Source organism: Scyliorhinus torazame, chromosome 6 (genome assembly GCF_047496885.1).
Source record: "Scyliorhinus torazame isolate Kashiwa2021f chromosome 6, sScyTor2.1, whole genome shotgun sequence".
In the NCBI taxonomy this organism is placed as follows: Eukaryota; Metazoa; Chordata; class Chondrichthyes; order Carcharhiniformes; family Scyliorhinidae; genus Scyliorhinus; species Scyliorhinus torazame.
The window spans coordinates 108,063,060-108,086,877 of record NC_092712.1 but is presented as its reverse complement, the minus strand read 5'-3'; the positions used below and the strand labels follow the sequence as shown (position 1 = coordinate 108,086,877).

The 23,818-nt window shown below is 42.0% G+C and overlaps 1 protein-coding gene across 2 annotated transcripts in view; it reads left to right on the top strand.

The window, feature by feature from the left end:
- Positions 1-1,756: 1,756 nt before the first annotated feature.
- Positions 1,757-23,818, top strand: part of mindy3 (MINDY lysine 48 deubiquitinase 3) — a 162,719-nt gene continuing 140,657 nt past the window's right edge. For both annotated transcript variants that reach the window (XM_072508668.1, XM_072508667.1), the window contains exons 1-5: positions 1,757-1,964; positions 6,810-6,889; positions 9,096-9,156; positions 13,972-14,151; positions 22,560-22,611. In XM_072508668.1, the coding sequence (XP_072364769.1) occupies positions 1,877-1,964; positions 6,810-6,889; positions 9,096-9,156; positions 13,972-14,151; positions 22,560-22,611 (461 nt within the window). In that variant the 5' untranslated portion in view covers positions 1,757-1,876. The remainder of the gene's footprint in view (positions 1,965-6,809; positions 6,890-9,095; positions 9,157-13,971; positions 14,152-22,559; positions 22,612-23,818) is intronic.

Here is a 23,818-nt window from a genome sequence, read left to right as displayed (position 1 = left end):
ACATGTTAATACCAGCTCTCTCTTGGGGTCGTAATGAGCCAGGATATTTGATGATAATGGCTGCTGTTTCACCTTTGTGAAGGGTTCATCCTGCGGCCCCTGCCACAACCAGTTTTAGTGTTTCATTAACAGTGCGTGCAGAGGTGGCAATAAAATGGCGAGTTTGGGATAAATTTCCGATAGTAGATATGAGGCCTAGGAAAGATTTTAATTCCATCATATTTCACGGGGTCGGTGCCTCTTTGATGGCCTTAACTTTAATCATCACCTGGAGTAGACCTTTTCTATCAACTCAATACCCTAGTTAGATCACTTCGTCTGCCTGGAACACACATTTTTCTCATCTGAGATGGACATCAGGGTCAGAAAATTATCTCAAAATCTCCTCCAGGGTTTCTAGGTGCTCGTTTTCCATGGCATCTGTGTTTAGTACATCATCTAAGTATACTGCTACATTCGGTAGCCCTTGGAGAATGTTCTCCACCATAAGTTGAAAAATAGTACATCCAAAGAGACTCTGAAGAGCAGGCGTATATATTCGTATAAACCTTTATGGGCATTAATCATCACAAGTAATACTTCTTGGATTACTGTTCTAATTCTAAGGTGGTAGGCTTGGCTCATACCTAGTTTGGTGAAGGTTTGAAAAACTGCCAATTTTGCATGTGAATCTTCCATGTGTGGCATAGGGTACTGATCTAACTGTCAGGCTTTATTAATCGTTAGTTTATAGTCCCCAAAAAGGCAGACTGACATGTTGGGCTTAGGCCAGGGTCTACTGGTGCAGCGCACTCTGCAAACTGCACTGGTTGTATTATCCTGAGGCTCTCTAACCGCCCGAGTTCAGTCTCAACTTCGGTAAGTAAAGCTTATGGGACTGGCTATGCCCTAAATTGTTTGGGTAGGAAATCGGGGGTCCACATAAATCTTTGCCCTTGCTCCGTTTATTCTCCCAAAACCTTCTTGGAATATCTCAGGGAATTTGCCAATAACTTCATACAGTCCACTGGTTCCTAATTTTAAAATTTGTAGCCAGTCCAGATGATCCTCTGGAGTGTTTGTCCAAGAGGCTGGGTCGTGGTCCTTGTAGAACTATAAGCGTCGTCTCCTGTCCATAGGTAACCAGAGTCATAGTGATTCCCATAATCTTCAACGGTTACCCTGTATATGTGGCCAACCTGGGCCTGGTGTCTCACAGACCTAAAGGCAAGATGCCCATCCGGAAAAGCCGGAAGCTCTACTCCGCAACAATGGAAACAACCTCTCATATTCAGCTCCATTTCTAGGAATGGCTGTTGACTAAGAGTTTTATCTTTACCGGGATAACATTAGGGGTGATGGTGCAGTTTAGTTGCTTTGTATCGTCCTCTACAGGCTGATACACTTTAGGGTCTGGGTATGGCTTCTGGCCTGGGCGGCACTCGTACTGCTGATTCTGATAGCCTTGCCTGGGCAATGTTCTTTGGCCACACTTGCAGCAGCCTTGCGTCTGACACTTGAAGTCCTCTGGGATGGCTTCCCTGGTACCTCTAGGTTTATTTGACTGTGTTTTGAGATGCCTGAATGTCCTAGCTGAGTTGATTGTGGGTAAGGCACATGGGACCCTTCACTGGGATTTTCTTGTTTGAGGATCCTCCCTGAGGGTCCGTCCGTCTCACAACCAGAGACAACCAGCAGCAGGCGCTGCCCTTTAACCCCGCCGCTCACTGGTCTCCTCGGGCGCATGCGTGTTCCTGGCACTTCCGGTTCTATTGAGACGAGGTTCCCGGATGTGTCCCAGTTCTGAAATGTCGGCGGCGGCCGGAGCCTGAAGGGGAGTCGGGACAGCGAGAGGACGGGAGGCAGCGGCTGTGTGAGCAGCAGCTCCGGCTGGGACATGTATAATATCGAGCTGGCGGAGCTGGTGTGGGGGAAGCGCCCGAATAGCGCCCTGTCCGATTCCGTCTTCCGCAGATGGACCCAAGGTAGCGGCCCCACCCCGACCCCGCCCCAGTGCTGCCCTGGCCGGGGAACCCGCCCCAGTACAACCCCCCACCCCGGGCTGACTGACTCCTTGGACAAATCCAACTTTACCCCATCTCACTGAGGCTGCCAGCTCAGGATTAAATCTAAAAACACGCCCCACACCCATTATTCAGCCTCACATTAAATCTCTTTTCTCCCCCCCCCCCCCCCCCCCCCATAATGCCACATCATTCTGATTGTGTTCCATTTTTCACCATGCACCCAGTTGTCTTCCCGCCTGCCCCAACCAGTTATTTTAACCCCTTAATTTCTGGTTGTCGCTTCACTGGACAATGTCAGCCACTGTCTGTCAGTAGATTGTAGGTTTGCAATCCTTGGAGTCATTCTTGTGAATCTTTTCTGCACTTCAATGCCTTCACCTCCTTCCTAAAATGCAGCACCCCACACAACTGGACTGTGTAATGTTATTGGACCAGAAATCCAGGTGCACAGACCATCCTCTGGGGGCACAGCTTCAAATCCTGCCACTGCAGCTGATTGATTGATTTATTGTCACATGTATTGAAGTACAGTGAAAACCGTTTTTCTGCAGCCAAGGGAACGTACACCGACAGCACATAGTAGACAAAAAGTACGAAGCTGGTGGTGTTTAAGTAAAATGACCAAATCTAGGATTGAAAGCTTGTCTCCATGGCGATGACTGTAAAACTATAGACCAACGTTTTTAAAACTGATCTGGTTCACTAATGTCCTTCAATGAAGAAAATCTGCCTTCCTTGCCTGCTCTGGACTACACGTGGCTCCAGATCCACAGCAATGTGTTTGACTCCTAAATGCCCTCAAAACAGCTGTGCAAGTAATTCTGTTCGAGGACAGTTAGAGATGGGCAACAAACGTTGGCATTTGCCAGTAACACTCATTGCCAGTGAACAAATATATTTTTAAAAACTGGATGCAATACTCCAGTTGAGGCTGAATCGTGTCTGACATACGTTCCACATAACCACCTTGCTTTTGCGCTCTGCCCCTATTAATAGACCAGGATACTGTATACTTTATTAACTGCTGTTTCAACCTATCCTGCCATCTTCAATGACATATATATATACACCTAGGTCCTTCTGTTCCTGCACCCCATTTGAATTGTGCCCTCTATTTAATATTGTGTGTCCATGTTCTTCCTATCAAAATGAATCACTTGCATTTCTCCGCATTGAACTTCATCTACCACCGTCCGGCCCATTCTATCAACTTGGCTATGTCTTTTTGACGTTTGACAATATCTTGATTTGATTTAGATTTATTGTCACGTGTACCGAGATACAGTGAAAAGTATTGTTTTGCGCACAGTCCAGGCAGATCGTTCCATACATGAAAAACATAGGACATATGATAACTACATAATGTAAATACACAGACATCGACATCTGGTTAAGCATATGGACTAGAGTATAGTGCTACAAGAATAGAGAAGAATGAAATGAAAATCACTTATTGTCACAAGTAGGCTTCAATGAAGTTACTGTGAAAAGCCCCTAGTAGCCACATTCCGGCGCCTGTTCGGGGAGGCTGGTACGGGATTGTAACTACATACGCACCGGCATCGGATGAAGCAGACAGGTGTATAGAGAGATCAGTTCAATCCATAAGAGAGCCATTCAGGAGTCTGTTAACAGTGGGGAAGAAGCTATTTTTGAATCTGTTAGTGCGTGTTCTGAGACTTTTGTATCCTCACTGTTCAGAATCCTTCCAAGTTTTATATTATGCACACATTTTGAAATTATGCCCTGTACACTAAGTTTTAGGTCATTAATATATATCAGGAAGAACAAAGGTCCCAACACTGGGGAACTCGATGATAATCCTTCTTGATTAACCACCCTGTTTCTTGTCACTCAGCCAATTTCATATCCATGTTGCGAGCTATATCTTTGCTTAAGTCTGTGTGCAGCACTGTTTCAAATGTCTACACACATATCAACAGCATTACCTTCCCAAACCTTTTCTGTTACATCTTCAAAAATCTCCAAGTTAGTTGGACACTATTTTCCCTTCAGAATTTAATGCGGACTTTCATTAATTAACCTGCATTTGTTCATGCGATTATTAATTTTATCCTGATTTATTGTTTCAGAAAGTTTCCCCTCCATCAAATTTAAACTGACTGTTCTGTATTTGTTTGGGCTTAACTTCACTCCGTTTTTTGAACAAGGGTGTAATGTTTGCAATTCCCCACTCCTTTGGCACCACCCCCAAGTCTAAGGAAGACTAGAAAATTATGGATGGTGCCTTGGCAATTTCCACTGTCAATTCCCTCGGTATCCTTGGATGCGCCTCATCTGATTCTGGCACTTTATCTACTTTTAAATACAGGGCAACACGGTAGCATGGTGGTTAGCACAATCGCTTCACAGCTCCAGGGTCCCAGGTTCGATTCCCGGCTTGGGTCACTGTCTGTGCGGAGTCTGCACGTTCTCCCAGTGTGTGCGTGGGTTTCCTCCCGGGTGCTCCGGTTTCCTCCCACAGTCCAAAGATGTGCAGGTTAGGTGGATTGGCCATGCTAAATTGCCCTTGGTGTCCAAAATTGCCCTCAGTGTTGGGTGGGGTTACTGGGTTATGGGGATAGGCTGGAGGTGTGGGCTTGGGTAGGGTGCTCTTTCCAAGAGCCAGTGCAGGCTCGATGGGCCGACTGGCCTCCTTCTGCATTGTAAATTCTATGATAAATACAGATATCCAATACCATCTCATGAATTTTAATTATTTTTGGTGTGTGAATTACCTCCTTTCACTAAGGTCTAGATAACGCCTTCCTTAATACCTCAGCTACGTCCTCTGCCCTCATGTGTAAATCTCCTTTTTGGTCCCTAATCAGCCCAGCCCTCCCCTTACCATTTAAATACTGATAGATGATTTAGGATCCTGTTTAGGTTGGCTGCCAGTCTCTCCCACTTTTCATACTCCTTGTTTGCTCTCTCCCCTCTGAACCTTCTGTATTCAGCCTGGCCCTCCATTGCATTTTCTATGCGACAGCTATCTTCATACTTTTCCTTCATCTTAATTTCATAGAATTTTCATTGAATCATAGAATTTACAGTGCAGAAGGAGACCATTCGGCCCATCGAGTCTGCACTGGCCCTTGGAAAGAGCAACCCACTTAAGACCACTCCTCCACCCTATCCCAGTCACCCCACCTAACCTTTTTGGACACTATGGGCAATTTATCATGGCCAGGCCACCTAACTTGCACATCTTTGGACTGTGGGAGAAACCCACGCACACACAGGGAGGACGTGCAGACTCCTCACAGACAGTGGCTGAAGCCGGGAATTGAACCTGGGATCCTGGAGCTGTGAACAACTGTGCTACCATGCTGCCACTAATTTCTGTCTCTTTTTTTTCAGCCTGGATTTGTTTGACCTGAGAATATACCTAAAATGTTTCCAAATTATCTCTTAATGCAGGCCATGTTCATCTACTGTTTTTCCTGACAACCTTTGACTCCCAATTTATTCAGCTCATGTCCTTTCTTATCCCATTGAAGTTGGCTTTTCACCAGTTAATTATCCTTACTCGGGGGTTGGTTGGATCAGTTGGCGGAAGGCTGGTTTGTGATGCGGAGCGCCGCCAGCAGCACTGGTTCAATTCCTGTACTGGGCTAAGGTTATCCATGAAGGCCCCACCTTCTCAACTTTTCCCCTTTCCTAAGGTGTGGTGACCCTCAGGTTAAATTACCACCAGTGAGATTCCTCTCAAAAGGGAAGGGCAGCCTATGTCTTCGAGGGCAATGGCGACGTTCATTTCAATCTTACTCTAGATTGTTCCTTGTGTTTTTCCATAGCCAACTTAATCCTTATGGCATTCAAACCTCATTGCATTTGAGCAGAGAATCTAGGTAACACTTTAGTGCAACATTGAGCCTGTAGAATGTGTCATCTGTTGGATGAGCTGTTAAACCAAGACCCTGTCTACCATCGGGTAACAGGATTCTGCGATGCTGTTGATGAAGATAAGGGGAGTTTCCATAGTGACATTAGCAATATTAAGCCCTAAACCACCATCACTAAAATGGATCAGCTGGTCATTATTGCACTGCTATTATGCTGTGTGCATATTCTACATTACAACAATGCCTGCACCTGAAACTACCTAATCGATTCCCGGCCTGTGTCACTGTCTGTGCGGAGTCTGCACGTTCTCCCCTTGTCAGCGTGGTTTCCTCCGGGTGCTCCAATTTCCTCCCACCAGTCACAAAAGTCGTGCTGATTAGGTGAATTGAACATTCTGAATTCTCCCTCTGTGTACCCGAACAGGCGCCATAGTGTGGCGACTAAGAGATTTCACAGTAACTTCATTGCAGTGTTAATGTAAGCCTGCTTGTGACACAAATAAAGATTTTTTTTCTTATTTTTTAATTGATTGATGTGCTTTGGGAATTTCGTGGATTTTTGAAAGTGCTCCGTAAATCGTGAGGTATATTTCAAAAGAGTGCTGTTTATAAAGCCCTGTAGTGCTTTATAAAATTATCATTGATGTGTATGCTTTAATTGTGAAAGTTGTCACTTGTTTAACTGGGACTCATTGCAGCTGCATCCGTTCCTGTAATGTGACACCTACACACATGCATTTTCAAAATGAAATCAAGGACTTCGCTAGCCAGTATGTCGAGGCCAATTAGACCTTCATAACTTTTGTTGTGATTGCGATCACAATCTCAAGAACTGGCCCAGAATCAAACTAGAGTATTCCCCACATTTTAGCTGCCATAGCAGACCATTACCAACTGACATATCGTGGACTGTTGTCTCCATTCACAATTTTATTAAACTTTCAAATTTCCTTTACAGGATTTGTTTTAAGTCAATCCGAATCAACAGCCTTGGAACAATTTGAAGGGGGTCCCTGTGCAGTAATTGCACCTGTTCAGGTACAGTTAATCGAGTAGTAGCTTTTCGATCTGTTCAATATTTTGCTGAAAATTGACTTGGTGATGAAGTATTTGGGTTAGCTAGTATTTATTAAACAGTACTGTAAGCCATTTTAGGGTAAAAGTAAATTACTGCGGATGCTGGAATCTGAAACAAAAACAAAAAATAGTGGACGATCTCAGCAGTTCTGACAGCATCGGTGGAGAGTGGTTGGAGCTAATGTTTCGAGTCCAGGTGAAGCTTTGTCAAAGTCCCTTTAGGTGTTCCTTTAAAATTATTTTGATAAATATTCTCATCTCCAGTTTTAACAAGTTTCACTTTTCCAAGTGATTCATTCAGATTAGATTTGGGCTTTGATGGGCATACCCATTGCTACTAAGTTTCTACTGATCCCACTATTGAAGTGGTACATTATTACTAATTATCCATTATTAATGTAATCTTATTTCTTTGTTTCATTGTTGCTCAGTAGACTGTTGGTTAATAATTTATATATAGCACCATTCACGTAATAAAACGTTCCAAGGTGATTCACAAGAGCATTATAAAACATTAACTGACGCTGAGTCACATAATGGGGCTGGATTCTCCGATTCTGCAGCTGTGTGGAGGATGCGTCTGGTCTTGCGACCAAAAAGTCGGCAGCGCCCCTATGGGGGGGCTACAGGCGGGAATGTTCCGTTCCAGTCGGGGAACACTTCAACAGTCAAGGGCATTCAGCCTCTGATCTTCAGGTAAGTGTTCTCCAAGGCAGCCTTCAGGACACGCGACAACGCAGAATCGCCGAGCAGAAACTTATAGCCAAGTTCCGCACACGAGTATGGCCTCAACCGGGACCTTGGATTCATGTCACATTACATTCACCCCCCACCATCTGGCCTGGGCTTGCAAAATCCTACCAACTGTCCTGGCTTGAGACAATTCACACCTCTTTAACCTGTGATTATCCCTCTCTCCAGTTGCTCCGCCTGGACCTATAATTACCTGCAAAGACTTGCATTCAAAGTATCGCATTACATCTCTGACTCTGTCTAATATATATATATATATATGTTTCTGGAACCCACCTCTTCATTCACCTGAGGAAGGAGCAGTGCTCCGAAAGCTAGTGATTCTAAACAAATCTATCAGTGGTGTAGCGATTACAATCGAGGTCGCAATTAGAGAAATGATTCTGTCTTGGTGATGGCAACAATATGAGACTGGACACTCATCTCGGCGTCAAATGTGACCCCAAGGGTGCGAACAAAGTGGATGAATCTTCGACTGTTTTTCAGGGAGAGGAATGGAGTCAGTAGTTATGATTGGAGTTTGAAGCAGGGAACAAAAACAACGGCATCAGTCTTCTCAGTCTTTAGTTGTTGAAAATATCTGCTCATCCAGTACTGAACCATAGAATCATATAATTTACAGTGCAGAAGGAGGCCATTCGGCCCATCAAGTCTGCACCGGCTCTTGGAAAGAGCACCCTACCCAAGCACGCACCTCCACCCTATCCCCATAACCCAGTAACCCCACCCAACACTAAGGGCAATTTTGGACACTAAGGCCAATCCACCTAACCTTGTTGGATAAGCAGTCTGATAATTTAACAACAGTGCTTTTGAATGATGTTGCCAAAGGGCCATATGTAGTTGAAAATTAAGAAGAGACCAATAATAGATCCTTGAAGGACACCAGGGGGAATGTTGTGGGGGGGAAGTAGAGAAACTATTGCCAATGATTCTCAATGTGATTTGATGGATAAGAATGGAACCAGGTGAGAGCAGTCCCGTTCAGCTGAACAACAATAGAGAAGCATTGGAGGATGATATGGTTAACTGTCAAAAGTCACGGACAGGTTGAAAAGGGCTAGATGGGTAAATTTACCTTTGTCGCAGTCATTTCTGACTGATAAGAGTTGTTTCGGCACTGTAACAGGTGGAATCCTGATTGGCGGAATAGAAGCATGTAGGTCTGGGAAAGATGACTGGATTTGGGAGACATTCAAGGACTTTGTTGAGAAAAAATAAGTTGGAGATAGAGAAGTAGTTCGCAGGATGATGCGAGTCAAGAGTTCTCTTGAGGAGAGTGGTGATGGCAGATTTAAAGAGAGAGACTACATGCGAAGAGAGAGAAAAGTTTACAATATCCACTAAATGAAGGCTTGTATTACATATCATTGTTTTCAACTCTTCACTGATTTATTTTGTGTACCTTTTACAGGCCTATCTTCTAAAGAATTTCCTGTTCAAATCTGACAAACCAAATTGGCGAGATTGTGCAGGTATAGTACCCCACTAATTCACCCAAGGTCTGCAATGTTCAGATGTTTAAAAGATTAATTCTAATACCTTTGCTTGTGAGTTGTATTTGGTGCAGTCCATTACAAGCTAATATTGCTTGATATACACTTCAAGTTCAGTGTAACATTCTGCTTCACAATTTAAAAGTGAGCTTTACATTTCAAATCTGCTTATAGTTTGAATCATACTGTGACAGTTTGAGAATTTTATTTTGTAATACAAAACGTTTTTAAAAATCCAGAAATTAAAAAAAGCCTTGCACTAGTATTATGCTTTTCACGACTAGCGAATATCTCAAAGTACTTTACAGCCAGTGAAGTGTTTTTTTTTTTTTTGAATCACTGTTGTCTGGTAGAGCATGTGGCAGCTGATTTACACCTTGTAAGCTCCCACAAACTAGTGTGTAGATGTTGGCTAAAATGCTGAGGATTACTCCTTTGCTCTTCTTTGACATAGAATGCTATGGGATCTTTCACACCCACCCGAGAAGGCAAATGGAAACTTGGTTTAATGTCGCATCTGAAAGATGGCACCTTCAACAGTGCAGTGCTCCCTCAGTACTGCACTTGAGCATGATTTTTGTGCTCAATACCGGGTGTTGGGGCTTGAATCTGGAGCCTTGTGATTCACAGAAAAGTGTGCTAGCATGAACCATGGCTGAAATACAATAATAAAAACAATAGTAGAATATATAAAAACCCAAATGGTTCATAAATAACCTATAGGGAAGGAATCCTGCAGCATTTGCCCATCCTGGGCTATGTGTAACTCCAGTTCCACCCCTTTTCACTACCCCCCCAAAAGTGTCCGACGAGCCAGTATGTTGCATAAAACAGAAGAGGATCCATTGCCACCGCGATAGGCAGCTAATTCATAAACATGAACCCCAATAAGTCAGCTTTCAAGCAATGCCCCATTTCAAGCATGAGTTTATAAAACACAATTTGTCCAATTTGGTTTCGTTTCAAAGTTCCGACCAGTTTTGGGGCAACAGTATTTGAATTTACTCCTTTTCTGGAGTTTTCTTTCCAGCAGTCTAGGCAAGAGAACCATCAATTTGAGCAGGTAGTTAACGATAAAGGTTGCTGCCCTAAGTAAGGTATTGCATTGCTAGTGCTCTCATGTACTTTAATGAACTGCTTTGGCATTGCGTCTGAAACTCCTGCCAATTGGTTGCTTGTCACCCTTACTGCCAGTTGGTTGCTTGTCACCCTTACCATTTGTCGGGAATAGTTCCAGAATCTGACTGCACTTGGAGCATTGGCTGCAGATCAAAGTGAGTATTGTGGCTCCAGCTGAAGTGCTCGCAAGGTATCCAGAATGTTCCTTTAGCTGTGTCAGGTGTGTCAGCGTGAGACTATCCATGGGCCTAGAGGGAGCAAACTGCTAAGGGAGCGTTCTCATTATGACTGCATTTTATTTTGCAAGATTCTTCCAAGACTGGTGCTTTAAATCTTATAATTCTATAATGTTTGGGGATTTATTTTTATTTTTAGGCAAATAGATTGTGGTACATAAGTTAATTGCTAACCTTTGTACTGAGATTCATTTAGAAGATCTGTGATTTAAAGGTGTTGCCTCTCCTGTCAACATAGCTTACTACTTGTCATGACTTTTGTGTCACTTTTTTTATGGCAGCATCTGTAGTATTGCCTTGGATGATCAACCCCCATTCCAAAAAATTGAATATGTAATCGAGACTGACGAGCCTCAGCAGTGATGAGAGAGGGCTGCACTGTCAACTGAACTGCTGTTTTTGTCAGTCAGTAAATTAAGAGTTCAGCTGCCTTTACAGATGAATGTAAAAGATTCCATGACACTTGATTGATTTTAAATTTTTCCAATTCAGGGGCAATTTAGGTGGCCAGTCCACCTACCCTGCACATCTTTGGGTTGTGGGGCAGATTAGGGGAAATGTGCAAACTCCACCCGGACAATGACCCAGGGCTGGGATCGAACCGGGTCCTTGGCGCCTTGAGGCAGCAGTGCTAGCCACTGCACCACATGCTGCCCTTCAATGACACTTTAAATATCAGCAAAAAAGTTTTCCCCAGTGTCCAGAGCAACATTCATCACTCAACCAACTGCACTAGAATTGTAAATAATACTGGTTTACTACATTACAATTGGGATGTGAGGAGAGCGCAGATTATCTAGGCCTGCTAATCCACAGGTCGCACCATTAGTTTAAAAGTTTAATTTACCTATCAAAATGGTCAATTACTTTGCAACTGTTCGACCCAGGATTATAAGTGGCTTCAAGCCAGGCTTCTTTCTGTAAAACTCAGAGTGGTTGTAACAAAGCTTTTTTTACAGCAAGTTGTGAGAACTGGTTAATACAACTTGTAATCGTTAATACAACTTGTAATCTGGAAGTGTTCTGATCTACGTGTGCATGCAAGCATGCCCATAAACAAAGGACAAACAACTAGCGTTTCTGCAGAGATGGGCAGTTGGAGAAAACACTTTGAAAAAAGGATAAAGTTAAGGTTTCAATGCTGGTGATCTGGTGCTCCCTTGTGTATAGATCGCTAGTTCCAATAGATGACTGGAGGTCCTTGCCAACGGAGCTTCCGTGTGGAGGAGAAAAAAGCTAGATCAATCTTCCTTGTCTCAGCCATTCGTGTTTCTAAGTTCCACTGAGATTCCATGGAGGAATTTCTTCAGCCAGAGGGTGATGAATCTGTGGAACTCTTTGCTGCAGAAGGCTGTGGAGGCCAAATCACTGAGTGTCTTTAAGACAGAGGTTCTTGATTAATAAAGGGATCAGGGGTTATGGGGAGAAGGCAGGAGAATGGGGTTGAGAAAAATATCAGCCATGATTGAATGGCGGAGCAGACTCGATGGGCCGAGTAGGCTAATGCTGTTCCTATGTCTTATGGGTTGGATTTGTTTATTGTCATGTGTACCGAAGTACAGTGAAAAATATTTTACTGCGAGCAGCTCAGCAGATCATTAAGTACATGAAATGAAAAGGAAATAACAGAAAATACATAATAGGGCAATACAAGGTACACAATGAATGAATGAAGTCGCTTATTGTCACAAGTAGGCTTCAAATGAAGTTACTGTGAAAAGCCCCTAGTCGCCACATTCCGACGCCTGTTCGGGGAGGCTGGTACGGGAATGTAACTACATAAGCACCGGCATCGGATGAAGCATACAGGGGTGTAATGTTAATGAGGTCAGTCGATGAGAGGGTCCTTTAGGAGTCTGGTAACAGCGGGGAAGAAGCTGTTTTTAGTCTGTTTGTGCGTGTTCCCAGACTTTTATATCTCCTGCCCGATGGAAGAAGTTGGAAGAGTGAGTAAGCCAGGCGGGAGGAGTCTTTGATTATGCTGCCCACTTTCCCCAGGCAGCGGGAGGTGTAGATGGAGTCAATGGATGGGAGGCAGATTCGTGTGATGGACTGGGCTGTGTTTACGTCTCTGAAGTTTCTTGCGGTCCTGGGCCGAGCAGTTGCCATACCAGGCTGTGATGCAGCCACATAAGATGCTTTCTGTGGTGCATCTGTAAAAGTTGTTAAGAGTTAATGTGGAGATAAGGATTCTTGGCTAGGTACTGATAATCACATGGTTTCAGGCAAGGCAATGAGTGCGAGCTGGGCAGCTTTTCGCCGCCTTCGTTCATTCTGAACTGAATTTATCTAAAAAGCTCAAAACATTAGAGCTCATCTCCATCAAGTGACTTCCAGTAAATCACTTAGCCTTTAAACATTTTATCCCCCATCAGTTAAAGTGATTGTTGTGCACACAAGCAGGTAATTTACTTCTCTCCTCCTCTCTCTCTCTCCTCCTCGCCGCCATCATGTGATGAAATGAAATGAAAATCGCTTATTGTTACAAGTAGGCTTCAAATGAAGTTACTGAGAAAAGCCCCTAGTCGCCACATTCCGGCGCCTGTTCGGGGAGGCTGTTACAGGAATTGAACCGTGCTGCTGGCCTGCCTTGGTCTGCTTTCAAAGCCAGCGATTTAGCCCTGTGCTAAACAGCCTCTGTTTTCCTAGTTATTGACAGTCCTAGGTGAACTTAAATTCTTTTTTAAAAAAAGGTCCAAGTCTCCTTCCAAGTGCCCAAATAATGCAATGTCCTTCCAAATTTTATATATTATATATATATATATATATATATATATATAGTCCTTGAAGATATGTTTTTAACCTATAGTGTTATCTCACCTCGGGGAAACATTGTTATGTACGTAATAAAAATAACTTGCATCCTGTACTGGAATGTGAACCCACAACTGACATCTACAGAGGTGAAAGTAGTAATACTATGCCAAGGCTGTCATCTTAGATCATGTTTAACTGCCACTTTCTCTGCTCCCTCCATATCCCTCTGTCAATTAAAAGGAAATGTTCAAGTTTATAAAATTATTAGGGGTATAAATAGGGTGAATGGTTGGAGGCTTTTTCCCAGGGCGGAATTGAAAATTACAAGACGGCACAAGTTCAAGGTGAGGGGGGGGATAGGTTCAGTGGAGATCTGCGGGGGAAGTCTTTTTACACAGGGTGGTGACGGCCTGGAATGCACTGCCAAGTGAGGTGGTTGAAGCAGATTCGTTAGCGACCTTTAAGACTTATCTGGATAGGCACATGAACAGAAGGGGTATAGAAGGATACAGGCGGTTGGTCTAGATAAGACACGTGATCGACACAGGCTTGGGGGGCCGAAGGGCCTGTTCCTGTGCTGTATTGTTCTGCCAATGTACGAACATACCTCATGTTGTTAACCTTTTCATGATTGACTGGTTATGCCTGTTAAAAACTGCTTTTAAATTTCTCTTCATTTTAGATGAAGAACATAAGAATCTTTTCTGCCTCACTCTGAGTGAAATTCTAGAAACTGCTAGATTGAACAACACCACTCCCTTCTGTTTGGTAATGTTGGCAAAAGAAAAATCATCAGAGGAACATGCCAGTATTTCTGAAAATCAACCAGAGTCCAGTCAGGGGACTGAAGAGGAACAGCTCTGTAAGAAACCACCTTTTTGGATAAATAATAATATATGATGGTGAATATTTCATTCCTTTTTAAAAAGAAGCGATTTTGCTTGCCTAATGTATGCAGTTTGCATGTCTTTTCAAATCCTTAATAAATAATAATAGGGCTGTTCTGTATTTGTGATTTGCAGAAAGGAAATATTTAATCTTTCAAATGTAAATGTTCCAGAGAAAATATGATGGATCCAGGTTTTGAGAATCAATATTTTTGCTTTGATGTTTGTCATTTAAGTGTAACTTCTTGTGAGATTATAGGGCAGTCCATCTGTGCAATGTTTTGCACTGCCAGGAAAATCTGAAGACCTGAGGAGAGTAGTTTTTGAACACAGACTGATTCAGTGTCATACCAAAAACTTGTGGAAATCATTTAAATGGTTTACAAAAAGTTTTTTTTTTTTTTAATCAAGGGTGGAATCCAAGCATCAATGTCATGTATAACTTAAGTTATTGTTAGGTCTTGATCCCTTTTTAGGATAGCGTGAACTTGTGTGCTACTATGTTGCACTAAGCAGTTGTTTGCAAGATAATTTATTGGAGTGTTCCTTTGGCAAGAGTATTGTAAAACAAGGAAATATGAGGGTTATCTACATATTCTGTTGAGTAGACAGTGGATTTAATTTCAAGTTGTGGATGCTCTTTTTTGTAGTGATATGATCTTGATGGATTTGGGTAATTTTATTCTCCATTTCATACCTTGCATTGTGAAATAAGGTTGGCAGTTGTCTTTCAATGGCTGCGGTGAACAAAATCACCTGTAATCGTGGCAATACAGTGATTGCCTTGCCTTCTAATATGCATTATGTCCCATAATACATTTGTGAGAGAAAAGTAGAAGTTGCTGAAGAGATGAATGGATAAACATTAGATGTCGGAAATGTAGACATTATGAGAAAGATGTACTCATTTTGGGTAGGACCCATCTGTAACAGGATAAATTTCTTTCAGATGCTGCTTATCTGTTGTGAATTTGACTGAATATTTTTCCCTTTCAGTATATTTATAAGTTAGTGCAGACATTGGCTCCTTTTAAACTTCACATGTCAAGAATTCGGTACAGAATGGATGTTGGAATTCAGAGTAGTTCAGTGAGAGTATTGCCTTCTGATGGTAAAACTGTAGTTGCTAAAAGGACTTCTTGGTCTCGCCTTCAATTCCTGGACTGTGCTGAGTTGAATATCTTGGATGGACTAGCAGATCTGGTGCTAGGGTTGGTATCAGTAGCCAGAGTGAAAAAAAGGAATGCGCTGCTGTTCTTGATTGTTATCCCACAGTTCTTAGAGTCCCTAGGTGCCCATTAACAGGGAACCAAATTACCCTTGGATGTGATGCAACAATAACATAAATTTATAAAGCACTTTAATATTAAAAACCAGAAGGTGCGTCGCAGGTGTGTTTTAAAACAAAATTTGACACCGAGCCAAGTAAGGAGATATTCGGGCAGATGACCAAAAGCTTGATCAAAGAGGTCAGCTTCCAGGAGTGTCTTAAAGAGGGACGAGATTGGGAAGTTTAGAGAGGATTCTGGAACTTAAGCCCTTGACAGCAGAAGACATGGCAGCATTGGTGGAACAATTAAAATTGCAGATGGTCAAGAGATCCGAATTAGAGGAATGTCTATATCGTGGCAGATTGTGGGGCTAGAGGATGTTACAATAAGCGGGAGGAGCAAGGTCATGGAGGCATTTGAGATCAAAGTTGAGTATTGAAAATTAAGGTGATGCTTGACCAGGAGATAGTGGAGGTCAGCAAGTATGGGTGATGTGGGGCAGCATAGTGGCGTAGTGGCTAGCACAGCTGACTCACGGTGCTGAGGTCCCAGGTTCAATCCTGGCTCTGGGTCACTGTCCGTGTGGAGTTTGTACATTCTCCCCGTGTTTGCGTGGGTTTCACCCCCACAACCCAAAGATGTGCAGGGGAGGTGGATTGACCACACTAAATTGCCCCTCAATTGGAAAAAATGAATTGGGTACTCTAAATTTTTTTTTTTAAAGTATGGGTGATGTGTGTCCTGGACCTGGACTTGAAACATGGACAGTGGACGATTGGCTGATCTGAAGTTTGGGGAGGGTATGATAGGGGAGGCTAGCCAGGCATGCATTGGGATAGTAAAGTCTAGAAGTAACAGTGTTTCGGATGAGTGTTTCGGCAGCAGATAGCTGAGGCACTGACAGAACCGTGATGTTACAGAAAACCGGATCACATGAAACATTGAGGCAGCAAATAGTCTGGTTCAGACTCTCAGTTGCCACGCAAAGAAATGCAGTCAACGACTAGGGCACAAACTAGGAGTTAGTAGCAGGGAGTAAAGACAATGACTTAGGCCTTCCCAACACTTAATTGAAAGACATTTTGTCTGTTGGTAAAGCAGTCTCCACAATTTAGAGACAGTGGAGAAGTCAAGGCAGGGAAGGTTGTAGTGGAGCTGGGGATCCTCAGCATACACATGGAAACTGATTCTGCATGTTTCGATATGTCAATGAGGGATAGTGTGCAGATTAAAAATGGGAGGAAGCCAAGGATAGCTCATTGTGGGTTACCAAACCATGTAGGATCAGAAAGAGAAGCCAATGCAAGTGATTCGCTGATTCTGTAAACACGAATTATACCAAATGAGTGCAGACCCAGCTGGATCACGTTGGAGGACAAGAGTGTGACCAGGCATGTAGGCAGGTCAAGAAGGATGAGGAGAGGTCATTTACCTTTATTGCAGTCACATAGTATGCGGTTAGTGACTTTTAGAAGAGCTGTTATGGGTCCATGACAGTGAGGGAGCCTGACTGGAGGAATTCACACATGGAGTACTGGCAAATATAGTTATGTAACATATTCCGACTTTGGAGAGGAAAGAAAGGTTAGAGGTGGGGCGTTTTCAAGGATTGAGGAGTCTGGTTTTTTTTTTTAAAGAGAAGCATAATGGCCGATCAACTGTTAACAATATCAGCTAACTTGGGAGAGAGGAAGGCCATTTTGGGAGTTTGGCAATATGGTAGGAATAGGTCAAAGGAGCAGGTGGTGGGTCATATAGACAAGATGAGCTCTGAGTAAGCATGAGATGAGAGAGAAAGTTCAGAAGGATGCAATTTCAGGAATGGGAACGTTGGGGAAAGTTTGATTTTGATGAGCTGGAAGGGAGGATTGATTGAGTGGTTTCAGTCTTAGTGACAGAGTCCATGAGCTCCTTAGACAGTTGAGGTGAGGGTGGAAAACAGGAGTGTAAGTAGATGTTTTCAGTCGAGAAAAGAAGCTGGATGTTATCTTTGCATTTCAGGATGATGCTGGAATAATGAGCAATTTGACATTATGAGAGAAGACTAGATGTTGCTTTGTGGTGAAGCCAGATCCATCTGGTGGTGAATTCCTTTCATGACCACATTCTGTTGTACCACAATGCAGTTAACACGAGAATTGGAGAAGTCCCACCGTGTGATTGCTGGAGGTTAAAGTGCGGATGCAGTTGTTTTAATTATGCCGAAGTGCTGCGCTCATATATACATGAGTTTTCTCTACGTTTTCTGTTCCTCCTACTCAAGAGCATATATGATCAAAATTTGAAGATGAGTAGGCGGTGAATTGTGACGGAGGAAGAAGGAAGAGTTTGCAAGGCTGATTAATGGAGCAGAATGCCGCTGCCTAGATATTTTTGTCTGAAGAAACTATATTGGCTATAAATGGAAAAAGCTGGATGATCTACATTCCCTGTAATCTTCGTATGCTTCCAAGTGCAAGGAAGATTGTCAACATTGTCATAAAGGTTGTATTTGTTGAGATGCTTAAAATTCTAAAAAAAATTGTTGCGACCACTAATAGAAAAATTAAATCGAAGAATCTGAAGAAGTGTAGATACCATTTACAATGCAGAAAAGAGGGCAAATAAAATTACAGCTAGTTGAAAGAATTTTACTGAAATATATTTTCTTTGAAGTTGATAATCTAGCACCTGTTTCTGTGTGGAATGTTGCTGTAATGTTACCTGGTGACAAAAAAATGGATAATTATTACCAACTGATAACTAGTAGACTTTGGGGGATATGGGAATAGGATGGAAAAGTGGAAGCGGGATAGAAGATCAACAATGATCTAACTGAAGGACAAAGCAAGCTCAAAGGCAAGATAGTCCATTCCTATTTTGTGTTCTTAAGAGGGAACTCAGCATAACGCTTTGTACTGTGATGCACTTTGCTGAAGTTTGGTGGCATTAATTACTGGCTCCAATGCTACAAGCCCTTCATTCAAACATTCCTCCCAACCCAAAAAAACGGTATGAATATTCTGATTAGGCATTTTAGTTTGGAACAAGATCGGTATTGATGTAAATCTGGCTACATAACCGAAACCGCTGCAGAATCAACTTGAGAGAGAATAACTTAGTTCTAAAGATGAAGATGTAAAATCAATTTGTAGAGAGATAAGAAATAGAAAAGGTAAGAAGTCATTTGTGGGACAAGTTTATAGAGCCCGTAACAATGACTACATTGCAGGATGGGGTATACAGGAAGAAATAATAGGGGCTTGTGTGATAGGTACGGCGATGATAGTGCATGATTTTAATCGGCCTGGGGGATGAATTGAACAGATGTTTTGTGTCTGTCTTCAATGTAGAAGACACAAATGATATCCCAGACGTGAAAGGGAATGAGAGAATAAATCACCACAAAAAGTGTACTGAGAATAAATTTTAGAACTGAAGACTGACAAGTCCCAAGATTCCTAAACTCCAGTCTTAAGAGAAGTGGCTGCTGAGATAATAGATGCATTGGTTTTAATTTTCCAAAATTCCCTAGGTTCTAGAAAGGTCCCATCAGGTTGGAAAATAGTGACTGTAACTCCTCTATTCAAGAGAGGAGTGAGATAGAAAGGAAGAAACTACACGCTAGTTAGCCTAACATCTGTCACACAAGAAATGCTGGAATCTTTATTAAGGGGATTATAGCTGAACACTTGGAAAATTTCAGTACCAAAATTTCAGTATCATCAAGCAGAGTTAACATAATTTTGTGAAAGGGAAATAGAGTTTGACTAATTTGTAAGAGCTCATTTATAAATGCATACCTTAATCTGAAGTCAGAGTTCGGGAACTCCAGTTTCCATGAGTCTCGGGCCTTTTGCGTACACGCTGGCCAGGAAATAGTCGAATATACACAGTTCAGGGTCTTCATGTCTTCACACAACATAGATAAAGGGGGACCTGTAGATATGGTGTACCTCGATTTCCAGAAGACATTTGACAAGGTGCTACAGCAAAGATGTTCATGATGTAGGGATAGAGCATTGGTTAGCTAACAGGAAACTAAGTAGGCAAAAGTAGGTCATTTTTGGGTTGGCAAGATCTAATGCTTGGAGTGCCACAGTGATCAGTGCTAGGACTATTTATAATCTATCAGTGAGATGGATAAAGGGACCACATGTGCATGGTTGCTAAATTTGCTGATAGCATGAATATAGGTTGGAGAGTAAGTTGTAAAGAGAACGTAACCTATCTGCATCCCTTTGCAGACTCTTTAAGTCAGTGTCCAAAAATGTGGCAGATAGAGTATAATGTGGGAAAATATTAACTTGTTCACTTCAAATAGAAAAGTAGCATATTATTTTAATGGTGATATTGCAGAGCTCTTGAAGTACAAAGCAATTTGGACGGCCTGGTACATGAATCACAAAAAAAGTTAGTATGCAGGTACAGGATAAAAGTAGGGACGTTTTGCTGCAGTTGTACATGAGCATTGGGACGATACCTCGAGTACTGTGTGCAGATTATTTGAAAAAGGACATTTTAAGAAAGGACACATTGCTTTAGAAGCAGATCCAAGAAGGTTAATTTGTCTGCTCCCTGGGATGAAAGGGTTATCTTATGAGGAAAGATTGAGCAAGCTGGGCCTGTATCCATTGGAGTTTAGAAAAATGAGAGGTGATCTTATTGAAACATGCATGATCCTGAGGCCACTTGACAGGTTTGATGCTGAGAGGATGTTTCTCCCAGAACTTTGGGACCGAATTTAAAAATGAGTCTACCATTTAAGACCGAGATGAGGAGAAATCTTTTCTGAGTCATGAGTCTGTAAATTCTCCTCCCCAGAGAGCAGTGGAGGTAGGGTCAGCTGAATTAGTTAGATACAAGTAAAGGTTAAGAAGGTAGGCAGGAAAGTGGAGTTGAGGCCACAGAAGTGGCCCTAGAAATAGTTGGTGCATTGGTGGTCATCTTTCAGGATTCTGTAAACTCTGGAACAGTCTGGATTGGAAGGGAGCTAATGTGACCCCGCTATTTTAAAAAAAAAAAGGAGGTAAAGAGAAAATGGGGAATTGCAGACCAGTCAACCTGACATCAGTAGTGGGGAAAATGCTAGTCCATTTATCGATTTAATAGAGCACTTGGAAAACATTGGCAGGATCGGACAGTTGGCACGGATTTATGAACGGGAAATCATGCTTGACAAATCTAATTGAATTCTTTGAGGATGTAACTAGTAGAGTTGATGAGTGGGAGCCAGTGGATGTGGTTTATTTGGACTTTGAGATGGCTTTCGATAAGGTCCCACAAGAGATTGGTGTGTAAAAGTAAAGCGCATGGGATTGGGAGTAATGGATAGAAAACTGGTTGGCAGACCGGATTTCTTTCAGTGCTAGAACCCCAGTTATTCACAATGTATATAGAATAGATAGAGCTTTAATGATTAATTAATGATTTAGATGAGGGACCTAAATGTAATATCTCAACATTTGCAGTTGACACAAAGTTGAATGGTAGATTGCGCTGTGAGGAGGATGCAGAGGTGCTTCAGCGTGATTTGGACAAGTTGAGTGAGTGGGCATATGCTTGATAGATACAGTGTAATGTGGATAAATGTAAGATTATCCACTTTGGTAGAAAAGCAAGGATTCAGATTATTATCCGAATGGCTATAAATTGATAGGGGGAAATGTGTAACGAGGCTGGAGTATCCTTGCTGAAAGTAAACGTGCAGGTGCAGCAGGCGGTAAAGGAGGAAAATGGTATGTTGGTCTTCATAGCGAGAAGATTGGAGTAAAGGAGCAGGGATGTCTTGCACTTATATAGGGCCTTGACGTGACCATACACTGGAATATTGTGTGCAGTTTTGATTGTCTTATCTGAGGAAGGATGTTCTTTTTCTGGAGGGTGTGCAGTGAAGGTTTACCAGGCTAATTCATGGGATGGCTGGACTGACATTCGAGGAGAGATCAAGTCGGTTAGGATTATATTCGCTGGAGTTTAGAAGAATGTGGGGAGGGGGGAGTGGGATCTCATCGGAACCTATAAAATTCTAACAGGACTACACAGGGTAAATGCAGGAAGGATGTTCCTGAAGGAGTGGTAGGCCAGAACTAGGACTTGCAGTCTAAGGATGCAGAATAGACAATTTAGGACTGAGATGAGAAATGTCTTCACCCAGAATGGTGGCATCCATTACAACAGGAAACAGTTGAGGCCAATACATTGTATTTTTCAAGAAGGAACTAGATATAGTTCCCGGCTAAATGGATCAATGGGTATGGGGGAGAAAGCGGGAACAGGTTACTGAATTGGATGATCAGCTCTGATAATGAATGACGGAGCAGGCTCGAAGGGCTTAATTCTATGAAGGGCTTAAGGGTCTACCAGTGCTCCTAATTAGTATGTTCATATGTTGTCACGGATGTCATGTGGTGCAATGGAACCTGAAGGAAAGGAGGCTTTTGGTAGGCTTCCTTTTGCAAACCTATGGTCATCTGAGCTAAAATCTCCTTATGTGGCTTGGTATCATACTTTGTTTTATAATTCTCCTGTGAAGCACCTTGGTAGATTTTGTTATGTTAAAGATGCTATATAAGTCATTGAAATTTAAACACAATTCAAATACATAATTTAATGAGAAATTAACTGTTGTTTACAAGCTTATTAGAATATTATCCTGTTTGTATAGAAATTATGCAGTAATGCTTAATTTAATCGACTTTACACTCATTGCAGGCAAATTACATTAATACAGGAATATGAATTTTTAAATATCTTGTGTATTTATTTAAGATTAGGAAGATGCTTGTTTTGCAGAATAATTAGTTGGGAATATCGATTTATGCTAATAAATTAAGAGTATAATCGGAAGTTGAAAGCATTTCTTTCAACTCCGTGTCAATTCTTTTTGTAGCCGTTGATGATTGTGTTTGGTTGAAGTTTATTTGAAAATTCAGTCAAATGCAATGTCTTAAATGCCAAGCTATTTCTGGAGATGTTTATTTTATTTTTAAAGAAATGGCTTAAGGAACAACTGATCACTTGTATCAATTAACCTTTAATACTAAATGCTTTGTGACTGAGCTTTGCAATGTATAATCTTGTTTGTTTTATTGATGTCTGTGGTGCTGAAAAGTGTCTGGTTTTATGTATAGCTGCCTTGGCTGCAGAGGAGCTTGGCTCTGAGAGATTTCATGCACTGATTCAGTAAGTAACTCACCGCTACTAGGAAACTTAAGTGGCCATTGATTACTGTTCATATTGTTGTCGCATGTTGAAAAATGTTTTTATGTACCACCTAGTGTTTCTTGATCAATGTCCTCCATATCTCCTCTGAAGATGTTAGCTCTTTCCTGGAGTACGGTTCCATGGGCCTAAGATGATCTCTATATCTTGCCCAAAAAGCCTGGTATGACCCTTGACGCAAAGTGCTGCCATGGTGCACAGATGTCTAAGTCAATGTACTTCCAGCTGGTGCTGCTGCATAGCTATCTGCAGTATGAACTGCGAGGCCACTGCGCCCAATTGTAGCAGCATGACCGCTGCCCAGGTTGAGATCAGGTAACTGGGTGTGGACTATGAATTGTACTGGGGACCCTTGCTTGTCTATATGGCCAAGCTAGTCATGGACTATTCAGACAAACCTTCAATCTGCTTTATTACCCTTCGTTTTTGCAAAAGCAAACTAAGTTAAATAATGGGAAAGTCTTAAAATATAATTAACATGTTATATATTGTTCTTTGAAAATCTGATTCTGAATCTTCAAATGTTCTTTTAGAATCTTATTAAAATAATTTTATAGTTGATTTCATATTTGTATAACTAGGTCAGAATTCACATTAAAATTTGATTTGCACAGTGTTGAATTTGTTGCCATTTCTGTGATTACCGATTACTTTTAAAAATAAATTTGAATTTCTGATAGCTGAAAGGGTGACCCAACATGGTTTCACGTCTTAGTGCTGTTAATATTTTGTTACAGTAGAAGTTTTGTGACTAAACACAACCTCTCTCGACAATTTATACATTAAACCATGAAATAGAACATTCCTTTCTATTTTAGCGCAACCAAAAATACACTTCACAGTTACACATTGCATTGTCCCAAGAGCCAGTCTTAACTTCTGAGGGTTTACTCTTGATCCTTTGTTTTGTCAGCCTGGAAACTGGTAACTCCAGAATATTCTTTCATGGTGTGGGTTTTCCTAGAGACTTCTCCTTCCAACTAAAACTCGGCAAAGCTTCCAGCCTCATTTTGACTCCATGAATTTAGCCTTTCCAATCTGAGTATGAGCTCCCATATCCCTGTATGATGAGCCGCAGCATCTGCCTGCCTATAGCTTTTCTTCTTGGTCCTAGCAGACTGAACCTGTCTGTAAATTTTCGGGTATATCTCTTCCTCTCTCAAATCCC